At 43.4% G+C, this 16,166-nt stretch overlaps 1 protein-coding gene across 4 annotated transcripts in view; it reads left to right on the top strand.

Moving 5' to 3' along the window:
* The window catches only part of LOC144829031 (poly(rC)-binding protein 3-like), a 335,139-nt gene that overhangs the window by 285,231 nt on the left and 33,742 nt on the right, over positions 1-16,166 (top strand). For all 4 annotated transcript variants that reach the window (XM_078687748.1, XM_078687747.1, XM_078687746.1 and 1 more), the window contains exons 12-14: positions 3,413-3,454; positions 4,192-4,267; positions 9,357-9,409. In XM_078687748.1, coding sequence (XP_078543874.1) covers positions 3,413-3,454; positions 4,192-4,267; positions 9,357-9,409 — 171 coding nt within the window. The remainder of the gene's footprint in view (positions 1-3,412; positions 3,455-4,191; positions 4,268-9,356; positions 9,410-16,166) is intronic.

Here is a 16,166-nt window from a genome sequence, read left to right as displayed (position 1 = left end):
GACGTCGAGGGCTGGATGGTGCCTGCTGCTGCAGGGTGGTCACTCCTTGACCACAAGGGAGATTCTTCGGGCTTCCACGTTGAGATGGAGGGCGAAGGGTCCAGAATATCGTTTCAAATGTTTCTTCCAGGAAATCTGATGTGCATTGGCACTGCTCCCACTCTTATTCGAATCTGGTGGGCGTGATTACCTGCTAGGTCCCCTCCTATGGGTGGGACCCAGGAAGTGGGTGGATACACCCCCTTCCTTTGATCCAGGCCGCCCTGGCACGAGGGCTGGAGTGCCCCAGAACCGGTTTGGCCGGATTATGCAAGGGGCAGCCTTGTGCGCCCCAGGCAGTGTCTGGTTTCTTTCAAACCTCCCTGCTACAATACACTATCTCCTGTCTGGAGGGCGGTGACACCCTCCTGTGACAGGAAACCCTTTGTCCAGGACCCCCTTGACTGGGTTTCGGTCAGCTCCAGGGGTCCAGACATTTGTCTGTGGCAGAGGCATCCATTTTGTGGATCTTAAGGCCTTTGGAGAAATCAACCGCATTAAAGTGAAGTAACATGTCTTACCCCTCTAGAGGGGTGGAATGCCATCCCCGTCGCCAGAACTGGCGAGGGGATGGTATTCCAAAGCGTATGACACCTTACACGACATGTTTTGATAAAGCCAAACCAAAGTTGCTAAATAACCGCGAGGATTATAAGGCACTTAATAGTATATGGTATGGCATTATCCTGAAACAGCTTAGGGATTTGTTCCCGACAGCTGCAGACAGGCTCAGCTCATGCTAGAGCTCCATCTCACATGAAACCACGCACTCTGCCTCCAGAATTGATGAGGCCTTCCATAGGAGTGGCTCACAGGTTAATATGTGTCCAGATATAGGTTTAGATATAGGTATACTATATCTAAGCAAGGGGTGTTTACACCACCTTACCCCAGCTGAGTGATCAGCCAGTTGTGTCAATTTAAGAACCAGCCAGGGGTGGCAAAAGATATGCTGCAGCCCCTGGTAGGCCTTGGTGGCTCCTATGCCCTGGGCACCTATAGTGCATTATACAGGGGCTGACAAGGAGTCCATTTCCAATTTGTGGTATGTACCTAGGGTACATGGAATCCATTTTACAGAGAGAGCAGATGGCCTGGGGCCCTGATTAGCAGGGAACCAGGTCAACTAAGTCAAAAAAACCAGCTAAACACAGGCAAAAAATCTGGGGTAACCATAGTCAGGTAGCCACCTTCCTACATCGGCTTTTGGGCTGAGTTGAGTTTCAGCATGTCAGTGGTTCACGAGGAACAGCAGGGCCCTGAGTTCATCAACAAATTTCCAACACCTTGGCAGGACCCAAAGCCCGAATTGAGTGAAGCAGAGCATGGATGCTTCTAAGCAAGTGTGAGCTCCTTGAGCCAGAAAGATCAGCTTTAGCAATTTCCCCATAGATGTATGTAATTGGGGCCAGCAGCACAAGAGATGGATCCATGATTCATGTCTGTAGCTGCCCAGCTTAGACAACACCTCCTCCCTGGATGGCCCACGCAGGGTTAACATCTGCCCTGGTAAGCCTGGAATCCACATGTACAGAATCGCTCCGCGAGACTGATTGCTTATGGTTTCCAATAGATATGGTTGTAGCTTTCCAACCATATAAGAGTTATTCAAGGAGAGCAAAATAGCTGAGTTATTTAGTGAGGTTAGGTCCTGTCCCTTAAGATTACCCTCAAGAGCCTGTCTAATGCCTTTTTCCAGGCTATATAAGGAATAACCCTGTTCTTTAACACAGTTTCTTGGATTTGAAGGGGCATGATGGCGTCCTGCAGGTACTGGTGCCATCGGTTGCCCGTAGTCTCAAAATTGCCTTTCAAATGAACCTTTAATGAGTTACCAGGTGCCTCCCGGACTCTGATGTAATATTTCAGTATGGCGGCTTTACAGTCTAAAAAGATTGTTTCACCAAAGCAAGTTCCAATCTTAGTCTGGCCCGTCGAATGTAGCATGGCTGTTGAAATATCTTCTTGAGAGTGGTGTAGTGAATGATCTCCAAGGCTGGGGCACTGAGCCCAGGGAAGGCTTGATGCCCGCACTGCAGAGCAGGTAAAATGGTGGCGTTTATGACCCTGAATATGGGGGAGGCTGAGGCGCTACTTGTTGTCGTGTTCAAGCGATTGATGGCATACATGATTACTGCGCCTTTTTTCCTCAAAGAGTTTACATGTGTGGTATGTTTGGAGTTTTCTGAGAACCAGACTCCCAGGTAGTTGTATTTCCTGACTATGTTAATGGTCTTGCTGCCTAAGAGCCAGGTGAGGTGTTTCTTATATCTGTATCTCCCAAAGATAAGAACCTTTTCTTGTCCTGGTTTACCCTAACGTAGATTTGCTCGCTGTAAGCATTTAGAGTGTTCAGGGCCCTTTGAATGCCTCTTTAGTGTGATTCATTATCACAATGTTGTCGGCTTATTGAATGATGTGAAGTTTGGTTGTGCCAAGTTTGGGGGTAACTAGACAGCCGCCCTACATGGCTTTCCCCAAGTCAGGTGTGTATAGGTTGACTAGGAGATGAGCGAGGACGCAGCCCTTCTTTCGGCCACAGTAGGTGCTCTTTTTGAGGGGTGACGGTGCAGGCTCCTGTTTTCACTCAGAAATGATCATGCAAGTAAAAGTTCACCACACCACATAGTATCCAATATGCCCATTAACCAGGTTGCATCGGTTTGAGTTTTAATGTCTTTCCAACCATAGTCTGTATTTTTCTCGACTTTTCATTAAATGTGAGTGTTCCTGACATCTAGTTAATTTCACTATAAAAACATATGTCCTCTTGCTTCTCTGCCTCCTACAAGATATTATTTTTCTGGATTTCATCATTTTGAAGCAGGAGTCTTTTCTTGGAGCCATGCCAATTGCAAACACTTAAGCGAACAACTGTCATTTAACCACACACGAGCAAGACATGGAGCTTGTAGTACTTAAGCGTGACTCTGAGGCCTGCTGTGACATTTATTTGTGACCCTCTTGTTTATTCTAATGGTTGATACATGGGCTGACTGACATGTCCTGAGGAAGTCAAACCCTGGAATACGGATTTTTGATTTAGTAATTATTACGTTTGCGGTTTCCTTCCCTGCTTGACTTGGCATATTTCAGGAGGTATTGATTCAGAGTGAATGAAATTAGAGCAAAGAAGTCACGTGAATCTATCTTTCTTGGATCAGTAACCGAAGAAAGCTGTGGGAAATAATACAGAAGTTTGTTAAGGTTCTAGACCACCTAACACACACACACACAAATTGTCTTACAAATATGGCAGGAATTACCATACAAGGGCACTTATAAAAAAAATTGTGTTGCTTAGCTCAGTACATGAGTTATGCTTTCTGTTACAAAAGAGGAACATAACCTTCATTTATTTTGTATTTTCCAGGCATTTACAATTCAGGGGCAATACGCTATTCCTCATCCAGACGTGAGTCAAGCACCTGCTCATTTATTTCCACTCTCTCTTGCTTTTCTCATTCCTTCCTGATTCTGACTCTCATTCCTCTGCCTTCACTTGCTTCCTCTCCTTAGCCCCAGTATCTCACTGTCATTTTTTCTCCATTATTCTCTTCTTCTTGCATTCTTTTTCCCTATCCCACTCCCCACTCATTACCTACCTTTTCTAACTCTCTATCTCTCTCTCTCTTCTCTCTTTCCATTTGTCTCTCTCATGTACCCTCTTTCTTTCTTTTCCTCACTTTTTCTTAGCACCAATTTTCTTTTCTTTCTCCTTCTGTCCTTTCCCTTGATTTGTTCTGGGCGCCATTTACTTTCTGTCGACAACGATAATGGGATTTATATTTAGAAAAACGTATTTTGGAATTTAAGCTAGTTTTGTTATATGTTGCTTGTAATAATTGCTGGAAAGTACATAAGCCCAGATACAAATTCAGTTTTTCTGTTTGCTTAATATGAATTTGATCAGGTAGAGGGTGGAGTTTGAAATTAAATGTACAAAACGTAGATCAATTTAACATTAGCCATCATGTGTAGATATAAATACAATATGTTAACAATTAAAATGCTCTTTTCGTATAACTTTAAACAAGTATTTAAAGCTCTCTTTGATTGGATTGTTAGTTTTAGTACATGTAATATGGTTTGCTGTATTCTGAAATAATTCCAATTGATTGGTTAGTTCTAATTTCCCATCCTGCCCTGCAGTTGACCAAGCTTCACCAGTTGGCTATGCAGCATACCCCCTTTTCTCCCCTTGGGCAGACCACCCCTGGTTTCCCTGGTACGTACCCATGACCCCCTGGGGATGTCCTTCTTCTTAATACCTTTGTTTCCCTTGGTCATTGCTTCATTTGTTACTAAATGTGGTCAATGGCCAATTTGCCTTTTCATTGTCACATGTTATGCATTGTTTTTGTTGTGTGTCTGTGTCTTCATTATTGATTGTTTTATTCACACATTTTTGTACTTTGTTTTGTACCATATACAGTATATTAACCTATAAATGACAGTTTGCAGCATCTTCCTGACATGCTGTGTTTCTGTTAGTTCTCATGAAAAAAATTATTACTCACCACCTCGCTTGTACCCATGGATGTCCACATGTTCAAAAAAAGCCAATGAAGAGGCTTAGAAATTGGAAATTTTACCATCTCAGGTTGCACTTTAAAATATACCTCAAAGGGCGGTCGCAGTTGTTGCAAGGCTTCAGTCCAAATCGGCATAAATAGACAAAATGTCTCAGAGATATCTAAAAATTAGACGTGTTATGCGACAGTTCAACCCTCACTGTTCCCTTAGTCACCTGTTACAATTTCCTGTTGCTCATGAGCTAATTGAACGTCAAAGACAGGGCGGGGCAGGCCTGGAGAGCCCCACAATGTGAACCCGTTTCAAGTATGACTGATTACCGCTAGAGCCTGCAGGGACCAGTTGGTTCTGACTCTATATTTTTGTGGGCTACCTACAACGGCAGCGTATCCACTGAGTCAATGAGAAGGCATGGAAATTAATTTTGAATATTCCCTCCCAAAATATGGACTTTTTAGGATAATCTAATTAGCAGTGAGGACCAGTGTATTTTGCTGCCCTGGTAAAATTTGAACATGCCGAATTGGACTGCCGTTGGTTGGGACCATCACACCTTTGGGTGATATCACAGAATGGTTGTTGAACGTTCTCCATACCACAATTACATTGTTACAGGACCTACAGTATTCCCTAAAAACATCTGCATTTGATCAACATCGGGTACGAGCTTTGTGTGGCTAGTAATAACATTTTATCACATACACTATCCAATAAAATACAGCATTCAAATCCATCACGTTTTCAGTCACCTTTAAAAAATGCATCTACAACAAAATAAAAAAATTATCACAAGTGTGATGCCTTATTTGATAAGACACTTGTTTTGAGAAACAGGGGTGAGAGTAACATCATATTTTGGGGTAAGTGCTTGAGACAATTAACGAAGAGCAAACAGGAAACCGATATATTTGTGATACAGATTCAGTAAGGCCTTCTGCATGCACAAAGTTACTTTGTGTATGTACAGTCTTTTTTTCATTTTCACTACTCAATGACATTCATTTAGACCCAAACCTGAGTACCCCAGCTCTCTTGTCCCGTAAGGGTGCACGACTCATAGATGGATGGCAGTACTGAACTTATCTATATGTTGTCTATTATACCCTAACCACATTTTGATCTTTGGATAATTTGAAGCAAAAAAACCTGTCCAATGTGTTTAAATTGTCATTGTCGCATGTTGATTGCAAAATGAAAGAACGTCCCTTTCAATGACAACAGCACAGTGTGCATTGGTTCTTCTGTGACCTCGAGCTACAGAAACATTTCTGCAGATATATCATTCTCCACCAATGCTTTATATAAGAGTGCACACTTAGGAGAAGAAACACCTTTGCCATCGCTGAGGTAGCGAGTGGACAAAGTTCACAAGGGCTTCGTACCAAACTGTGTGACTTAAATTGGATCACATACACCAAAACACTGGTGCTCTTCAACAATCATGGTGATTTTGCTGCAATATTTTCTTCATGGGTACTCCTTACATGGGGACAGACACATCCTAGCCTGTCCTCATGCAACAATAAGTTACTTCCCCACGTAGAACATTTGCACCAGCCTTTCTGCGTTCAGGAATAACATTGAACTTTTACACATGTTCAAGTCAGAATTCCTGCCTTATCCGTGTTTATCTTCCAAGAATAGAACGCATTTGCTTTGGTAAAGGTACGAACAGGTCAGTTGTGCTTTACTGCACAATCAACGCTTCCATCGTGGAGCTATTCATTAGGATTAATTATTCCCTGATATCCAAATTATGGGCCACGCCACAGGCAAGGGAGCATGATTAGGGTAATGCATTGAGTTCTTTTCCCTTGGGACAGTGAAGTACTGATAATGTAGCTTCAGTGGCGGCCACCGCCTTTTTAAACTGGTAGGGCGGCCAGGTGGGGTGGTTGGGCAATGAAATGAAGATTGTAAAAAACGTACCTACCGCTTCCACTGACGCTCCCTGCCACCTTGCTGCTCCTCTCGTCTGGCTTGGAAGTGGATGGGCCTCAAAGCACAGGCTCCCCACCTAATCCAGACACTGCTCTCTAGCATGAAAGCAGCACCCGATCGATCTAAGCGGCCTCGTTTGCCGCTCAGACAGTGCCGGAGAGCCTGTGGCTTTTCTCCAGCCTGGCTGTGCAACACAGCTGGGTTGGAGAAACATAAGCGTGCATGTCCATTTGGCCAGCATGAGATGACCGGCCAGACTGACATGCGCACTTATAAGTTCACACTACTCCTCCTCTATGCCATGCCGACCTTGCCCGACCCATAATCATTGCCCAGCTCCGACAGTGATATACAAAATGATAAAAACATTGTGTTATCATTTTATTGATCATCTGCTTGCTCTGGGCAGTAGGGCGACGCTCCTCTGCTATTACGGAGAAGCGGCCCCTGTGTAGCTTGAAATGCAGTCCAATAACACCAGGTAATCACTGTGCTCCAGGCGGCAGTAAATCTACCCATTTGTACTTCAGTAGTTTATCCAATGCAAAAATCGAAGTCGCTTCAATCATCTCTAAGTATTAATAACATTAAAAGCCTAAACGGATTCAGTACAACAAAGAGCATGTAATATTGAGCCAGATGTATAAAGAAGCATTCCCAAACCTGGAAGTGTAATTTGGACACCACGCTGGTTCGTGAATGGGTGCGCAATTTGCAATTCAGTGTGTGTATTAATAGGTCACACTGCAACTTGTCCTTTCTTGGAAGGGATGCAAACAGAGCTGCCCAATGAAAATCATTTGGGCAGGTTGCAGTTTGCAGCCTCCTGTGATTGACTGTGAATGCAGGGATAGAGGCCTGCACGAGACATCTGACCTACGTCTCTTCATGTGCTCTCCCCAACATTTAGCAATTTTTTGGAAGAAGGCTATGTCCGTTAAAGAGACATGTGCTGTTTTTTTAAAAAGAAGTGCTTGCCGTTTCAGGGGACGTTGGAGGAAGGATGCAGTGGTCCTGATGATAACTGCATGATCCCACCAACACTATTCCCAAAAGGGATCCTGTCTTATGTTGGCAGCTTCAACTTTGCAAATCAGTCACCAGACCAACTCGGGGTCAGCAACTGATCAATTGCAGTCACACATCATTGACACACACTTCCGCAACTCCTAAGGAGGAGAGGACGCCCATTTCATGCTCCTCCTGTTGCGTTTTGAAAAGAGTCGCAAAAGCCCTTTTGCAAGACAGAAAGACTTTCCGACTTGTAACCTAGCTTGTGTACACCATAAACATCCCTTTCGCAGTTACGAATCCTTTGATTTTGCGAATTGAAGAGTTTGCAATTGCAAAAGGGCTATATCCAGCTGGTCCTTAGTACCCACTCTGGTGCAAACAGTAAATGTCTCATATTTTCCAAGCCTCAAAATGTGTTTTTAATGGCCACAATTATCTAAATCTCCAGAGACTGCACAGCATGATTTAATTGTATTTGATGTTTTAGCTGCCTATCTCCCACTCAAAACATTTAAAGCTAAAATGAAACAAGTTGAACACTGATACAGAAACAAAACACAAGACAGTTAGACAATTAAAAAGAAATGCTAGGAAGGAAGAAATATCCGTGGTAGGAGAGAGTCCAAAATTTAAGGTCCAGCTCATTGGATTAAGCCTGGCTCAAAAGCGGTGGAGCGGAAAATTCAATACTAGTGGAATCTCAGCTAGTAAGCTCATCGTGTCTAGTGCTGTGTAGACCAAACACTTGGCATCCTCTTTGTAATATTCAGCACCTCCTGATGAGTCCTTGACACATTCAAAGCAACATTTCAGTCTCAAAAGCATATGAGGCAAATTTCCCATATCACAGTGACAAAAGGCCCAAAAGGGCTCCTACATGATTGCCATGCTCTAGTTCTTTAAAGAAGTCCTGACTTTGGTTTTCAAAACATAATGACAGTCACAGGTCTCACAGCCAGTGCACCAGTCCACACACACCCCTGGGATCAGTGTATGTGATAAAATATTGAGTCGATTGTCAGGTGACCTTTCCTTGCTTCATGTTTTCCTTGTTCTTTGCATTTTTTTATTGTGTTAATCTCTGATCCTGTATCCTTTCCTCCTCAAATGTTGGATGTCTGTAACTTTACTCTGTAAATGCACACTAATTGCCTGATTATCCTGTGCCTATTTCCTCCTTTCCTGCCATATTCTTCAAAACGTATGCAACTTACAGTATTTTGTGCCCTTTACAAGTAAACCTTCCTTTTTCCAAGATTTCTTAAACACCACTAATCCCCACGTATAATTTAAGTAGTTACCCCCAATTTTTCCTGCCCTGCTCCTCCTGCCATTCCCACCTTTATTTCTCTTTATCACATTTACTATTTGCCTTTTTTGGTTTCCTCAAATTTCCATTCTCTCTCCTTCCCCGTATTATAAGACTCCCAGCGTACAGAAGGGTCATACCCCAGCGCCATTTTGGTCATTTGAAGACTAGAACATCTGGAGATTGTCTGAAGCCAGAGCAATCTGACTTATGTGCATTCTCTGCAGAGGACTGGAGGATCACTTGTCACATTTGGTATCGGTTTTGGTAGAGGGCTGAACGCGCAGCTCAGAACAAGGCAAAGTCAAGCCAGCCCTCTTTAGACTTCTGCGTCCCTTTATCGCCCCTCCCCCATTTGCTGTAAGTTCTGTACTTCTCTTTGCTGCTGTCTTTGTTCTTGGCATAGTTTGGCCTTTTTTTTTAATGTTGTTTATTGTGTCTCCGCCTCCCTCTTCCCTCACCCTTTTCCAAACCCTGTTTATAATTTGCCCTCCCTCCCTTTCTTTCCCGCCTGCAGGACTGGATTCGAGCACTCCAACAAGCTCCCATGAAATTACGATTCCAAATGACGTAAGTGGCACCCTCAAGTGATCAGCAGCGCGTGTGCAGTGTTGCATTTCCAATCAACTGATAAAGAGTTTCACTCATTACAGTGCACTGTATTTGGGAAGGGAAACATCCTTCACCATGCAGTCAATACCACGTAGTGCCTTTGCAAAGCAGTCCGTACCACGACTGCGACATTACAACACGTTCCTTTAGCATGCAAGCCATTACAATGACCTGCTTTAGGGAACATGGTGTTGGACTGGTGTTGGATTTTAAGTCCGGTACAAAAGGGGGTGGTGATGGACGGAGCATCTGAATCAATCAAACACTCACACCCAGTCAAAAGATCTGGGTGTAATCCATCACCGTTCTTTAGCCCACTCTGCCACCCCAGTTCAGACATGGCTATATGCAAATCAGTCTGACCCTGTGCCTCATGGGAACAGTCCAGCCCAAACTGCCAAGCCATGTCTTTCCTGGACCGGAAACAAGCTTCCGAGGACCGGTTTCTGGCAATCCAGCCGTCTTCAGCCCGGCTTGCTTGAATCCAGTGGCAAAGTGAGCAAGGGACTCACATCTGAGCATACCCTGCCACACTTATGGCGGTCAAAAGCGGTTTAAGTCCAACACCTTCCCTACTGATACACCAACTGGAGCTGGAATAATAATGTATACTATTCCAAAGCCCAGGCTTCCCTAAAGCATGTCATTGTAGCAACTTGCCAGCTAAAGGAGCGCATGGTAATGGCGCAGTCATGGTACTGACTGCATTGTTAAGCCACACATGGATTAGGCATGCGTGGTTCCATCATACAACCATTTGGGAAGAACTTTCTGGCCTCTGCTCCACCACACCAGTATATAAGCATCCCACATACAGGAGATCAACAGAAAGACAGGCAAGTAGCTAGATGGAGAGGCGGGTATGTAGTAGATAGAGATAGCTAGGTAAATAGATAGATAGATAGATAGATAGATAGATAGATAGATAGATAGATAGATAGATAGATAGATAGATAGATAGATAGATAGATAGATAGATAGATAGATAGATAGATAGATAGATAGATAGATAGATAGATAGATAGATAGATAGATGTGTAGCAGATGGCTGTTGCTCTTTGGTGATTAAGCACGAGCACTCATCACTGCCCCTGTAGAAGTTGATGGCACAGGCTGGGTCAGAAGACCTATCGTTATGTGCTCTGATTGGCTGGGTAATAGAACAGTGCTTCCAGTTATATTTGGGGAATCACCCTAGAACGAGAGGTCAGTTAGCATGCCAAAACAAATGGTGACAGTTTATCGTGAGGCAGAAGAATAGGTGAAAAGCAGAGAACTCTGCTGAAAACAGCAGCGTAGCTAGACCTTTGCCCACCAGTGGCATTCCCGGTGTTTGCCTCATGTAAGAGCGGGGGGCTGGTGATTCCTGCAGCTGCTGCCCTGCAACGGCTGCAGGTAAGAGTGGGGTGGGGGATGGAGGACCACTGCCTCCAAAACTCATGCTGCCCGGGACGAGCCGCCCCCTTGGCCTCTCCCTTGATAAGCCACTGGCTGGAAACCTATAAGAGGATAGACAAAATCTAGCCCTCAGGTCAGCAATGAGTGGTAGGGATTGAACTTTACAGGCAATGGGGCATACAAAGCCTCCCTGACTTACATCAAATAAATGAGCAGTGTGAACAAAAGTGCCTTCCGCCAGCAGGGTTGGGAAGGGTTCTCAACTAAATCACATTTTGAAACAAACTGCCAAATAAAACATGTTACAGAACAAGTTTCAGTGGTTTTGCAAGTGAAGTGGATTATTGCCAGGAAATGTATGCCCTTGACAGGATATCCTGTGAGGCTCAAGATGGAGATACAGAGGAAGCACTGCACCGACATTCTCATAGGTGGACTCTTCCAATACCTTGCAGTAAAATCTGCCCTCGGGGACCACTGGATGCCTGGCCTGTGCAATCCGTGTCCATTTAGGGGCAGCTGAGATAGAATAATAGTGACCAGTCATGTACAGTATTTTTGCATAAAGGAGCAAAAACTATAGGGCTGGTGCAGTCTGCTGCCCACAAATGGGCTTTGTTAGACATGGGGATATGGCAGAATAGCACGTATGGGGCTATGATTTGTGGTAGTAGGGGTAGAATTACACTATATATGTGACTTTTTTAGGGATGGGCGGTATTAGGTTGAGGCTGTGCTTTTTGGGATGAAAGGACGGTAAAACGCCAGTCATGCGGATTCGTTTTTTGCAATGTGGCAGGATGCCAGGCGTGTGGCTGTTTTTGAGGACTGGCAAAAAGTCAAATGTTTATAAAGGATATACATTTTTTTACTTTTTAATGTAGTTTTGCTTCCATATAACTGACAGTAAAAGGAAGGTTGCAATACAGGACTGTCATAAAAGAAAAAAAAATCTAAATGATGTACCCTTCTATTTGGCAGATTTACACTTTTGCGTCTCTTTTCCCCTGTTAAAAGTGACGTAAAAGTGGCACAAGGGGTTTGTAAATCTGCCCCTATTTTGGCACTAAAATGTATGAACTACTGAATTTCACATAAATCAGTTGAAAACGTCTTGATAAATCACAAAAGAAATCATTAAAACATGGGAAATTCTAAAACTAAACCAGGAACAGATGACTCAAAAATGTCGGAACACTGGCAACTACTTTCACATATTGGGAAAACTGTAAAAAACATAATGAAAATCATAAAAGAAAACGTTGAACGTTGGAAATTCTTAAAATAAACCAGTTAAAGAGTGTTGAGTAAGTAAGTTAGTGATTTTATTGTTTAGGTTTACAGAACTATGTACAATATTAATTTACATAAATACACACACCACAGATTATTCATTAAAAAGGCATTAAAATAATTAAAAACAAACGTGATACGTGTTAAAATAACAGTGGTAATAATCCTGATCTTATCTGGTAACAAATTACATCCATAATTACAAACTAATATTTGCCCCCTGCTGTGACAAACTTTACCCAGACTGCCAAAATATTTTCAGATCCATACGTAATGCTTTAATTAGCTACATCTGAGCAACATTTCAAATGAACCAATGAACAGCCACTCGGCCTACCTAACAATCCTTTGATTGCTGATATACCCAGTGATTTATTATTTTGAATATTAACCTCTAATAATTTCCACTTTTCCTGTAAACCAGTGCTTGAAATGGAATAATCGAAGTGCAGGTACTCTTCTGACAAGTGCCGATACTCCCCAATTAAAAGTATTACATTTCTCTAGAGAAGTGCCGGTCCTCTCCCTCTCAAAATAAAAAAAGTGCTGGTATTCCGTACCGGACAGTACCGGCCCATTTAAAGCACTGCTGTAAACAGATTATGTTGTATGCGTTCAGAAAACTGCAGAGTTCCTGGTTATTTTCTTTTTCGCCTGTCCCAGCCGGCGATGTTCCAAGAACCTATCTCCAGGATTCCTTCGTTTGACTAGGGTCTTAGTTGCCTGTATCAGGGTTCTCAGCATTGCTTCTCTGTTGATACAGCATACGGACGGCAAACATTGGCACATGCACAAGTTTGTTCGTCTTGCAATTATTGCACCCAACTGTTATTGTCAAGTTATTAATGGCAATGTTGTTATTATTTTCCGGGCCTTTAAAAGCAATCATGTTGATCAAGATGTTATTTGGGGGGCTCCTGGAAGAGTGGCCGGATGGTTCCTTAAGGAAGTAAGATATTTCCTCTCATCCACCGTGTTTATGTTTATCCCCCAGTCTGAAAGTACATCTGCTTTTCAAGTATTGTTTCATAAAGGTGACGGTTAGACACATATGAACATGTTATTTCCCTTTGAGCCTTGCTGTTGGTCACAAAATGAACAGACAAAATATTCCCTGACTTAAGGTGTTCCAAATCAGGGGTGCGATGCAAGACCATGAGAATATTTTGGCAATTCCTAACGTCAAATGGACCTTCAGAGTCAAAAAATAGGCAAAAGTCAATTTGTAGCTGAGTATCTATCAGCCAGATTTGAGAGCTGTTAGAATAAACAACCTCCTGTGTATTTTTCCTAAAGGTGTGCCTTCTGGTATTGTTGGTCACCACATCTGGTTAACCATTCATAGCCGAGGGCTGTACGCTGTTGATTAATACGTTCTGATCTTGAGGAGCAGGATCACTGTTAGGAGGGATGGCCTTGGTAATTGGGGGATTCAATACCACCTTTTCCTCCCGGGGCTGTTGAAGAACCTTTAGTATTTCATATACTTCTTATGTGATTTTGAGTGTTTATTTCCCTTTGCCTTCCACTAACATGCTTTATTCACTGAATCTACCACATGCACTTGGCCATTGCCCTATTTCCATAGGTTACAGGTTTGGAAGTCCTGTAGATCCCACATTGTTTTAGTTGAATTTGTGTTATTAAGTGTAGTGCTTCCGGTTCCAGCACGAATTATTGGTTTATCTAGTCTTTTCCCTCTATAGGCCTCAGTTGGTTGTGTTGCTAGCGTGGCTTTTTTATTTGCTAATTACTCAAAAATAGCATACGTTTTTGGGCCCTTAGTTGGTTTGGTTTTGAGGAACTGACCACTTATTTTGACTCTCAAGATTATTGTTTAATTTACGTAATTTCTTCAAGCGCCGTTTACTTACATAAGGCTGAAAAGGGACTACATCGTCTTCTGGCCGTAAAGTAATAATAGGTGCTATGGAAATGTGATCTTCTTCAAAGCTTAATTTCCTAGCTAGGTCTGTAGTTATTATGTTGTGGAGGTGTCGATGTCCGAACGGCGCCACTTGTGCAGTGGCTCTTTGAAATCTTCTAGGAGGTTGGACTAACATCCTTTGATATGCCGGATGTGGATTTAAGACTCGAAACTCTACTGTTGGCATTTAAGCTGAGGCTTGCATTTTGCATTGGGGGGATTCCGCCTAATAATTCTTTGCATTTGTAGGGCAACAGTCATAATAAGTCTATGATATCATCAATACGCCTAAGCTCTTGGATTTCAGTTATCATTTCTTCCAAGAAAATCCCTTGCATTAGGCGATCTCTATATGTTTCTTTTTGTGATTGTAAAGTTGAGAGATTCTCCTTTAACAATGTGGTTTGGTTGGCCATTGTGGCAGACTGATCAACCAAAGTGTCCATCCTTTTAGTTAAGGTGTTACTAATGGCACTTATGGAGGCTTGTTTCCGGTCCAGGGAGGACCTGGCCTGGCAGTTCAGACTGAACTTTTCCCATGAGGCACAGGGTCAAGATTGTTTTGCATATGGCTGGGTCCAAACTGGGGTGGCGAAGTGAGCTAAAGAATGATGATGGATTCAACCCAGATCTGTGACTTGGTTGAGTGTCTAAAAAGTTTCAGCACTCCGTCCATCATCTCCTTGTGTTTACTTATGGAGGCTAGAACTGGATAGGTCGAGGGGACCAAGTCGTCCTAATGTTTCTTTGATTGCAGAAAAGGGGTCAGATGAAGTTTGAAAAGACCTTGATAGAGCTTGCAACCCAAAACTAGATTTGATGGAACATTGTAGATTTGTAATTTTTTCTGGCCGTTTGCCAGCCATGAGTTGAGTAACAGCCACACTATGCTCGATGCTGTTCGCTTTGTAGCTCCGTAAGTGTTTTTGCGGCATTAAGGCTAAGGCCCTTGCTTGTTTTTGGCCCGTTGACCCTCTTTCACTTAATCTGTTGACTGAAGGTCGAGTTAAAATATGTCCCTAATTGGAATAAAGCTTTGAAATGAAAATAGATTTCCCTTGGCCTTGCCAATTGATCACAGAAACTCCTCTCATAATTAGAATTATGGCCACCACCTCCACTTGCAGACTTGATGGTGTTTGGGCCTTACTTACTAACATCCCCACTTCCATGAGAGGGTCTTCAGCAGGCCTTCTAATTCGTAGAATGTCCCATCCGTGGTTGGAGAGAATCAGACCTTTGGTGGCTAGACTACTGGACTAGAGCACGCAAAACTTGCTCAGCTCCCCAAGAAAGTAGGGCACAGTGGTGGCCTCTAGCCAGAGTTGACACAGGGGGCTTAGACTTTAAGCAGCCCCAATGATAAATATTACAATCTGTGCCTCTATAGTGTCCGGGTATCTTCTTTTACAGTATTCTCGGTTATGGCATCCTAACTTTCTGGGATGTCGAGAAACCCCGACTGCTAGAAAGTCGGGATGTGTCCAAAAATGACTAGAATGTAACTGGAGCAGCAGATAAGCTAGCTGGAAAGCAGGTGAAGAACTGACTATAGGAAGGGGAGGCTGCAGGCCTCAGTATGCCCCAGTGCAATCATGTTCACACTTTCTCTGTGAGTGGCTGTGGGCATATAATAACTTCTTGCACCCGGCCAGGGAAGTCAGGTCACTAGACCAAAAGGGGTTGAAAAAGAGTTAAGAAAAAGATGCACACAGTGACTCACCTCTCTTGAGGATCGCCGCCCGCATCCACAACCAGAACATTCATATCCGTCCGTTGGTGCTTTGACAAAATGTGAGGGTTTACCGACCCTCCAGTGACCACTCACAGGCACTATGAAAGGGCCCCAGTCAGGCCACTGATATACACTGTACAGAGGTGGGCGTAAATTGTTCCATGTCCTCACGTACTCCCTGAGCATCCTGAGCACCAAGCTCACCGCACTCTGGTCCACTATGGCCCCTCTGGTCCCCTATATGCGGTTCCGGCCGAAGTCCAACATCCAATGCACTGGTACGTATAGTAATGGGGTCGGTGGGGATATTTAAAGTGCCGCTCTGCCAGCCGACCGATATGCAGATCACCTCATATCCCCCA

This window comes from Lissotriton helveticus, chromosome 4_1, assembly GCF_964261635.1.
Source record: "Lissotriton helveticus chromosome 4_1, aLisHel1.1, whole genome shotgun sequence".
Lineage (NCBI taxonomy): Eukaryota > Metazoa > Chordata > Amphibia > Caudata > Salamandridae > Lissotriton > Lissotriton helveticus.
Note: the sequence above shows the minus strand (reverse complement) of the source record. Positions and strands in the feature narration are given on the sequence as shown.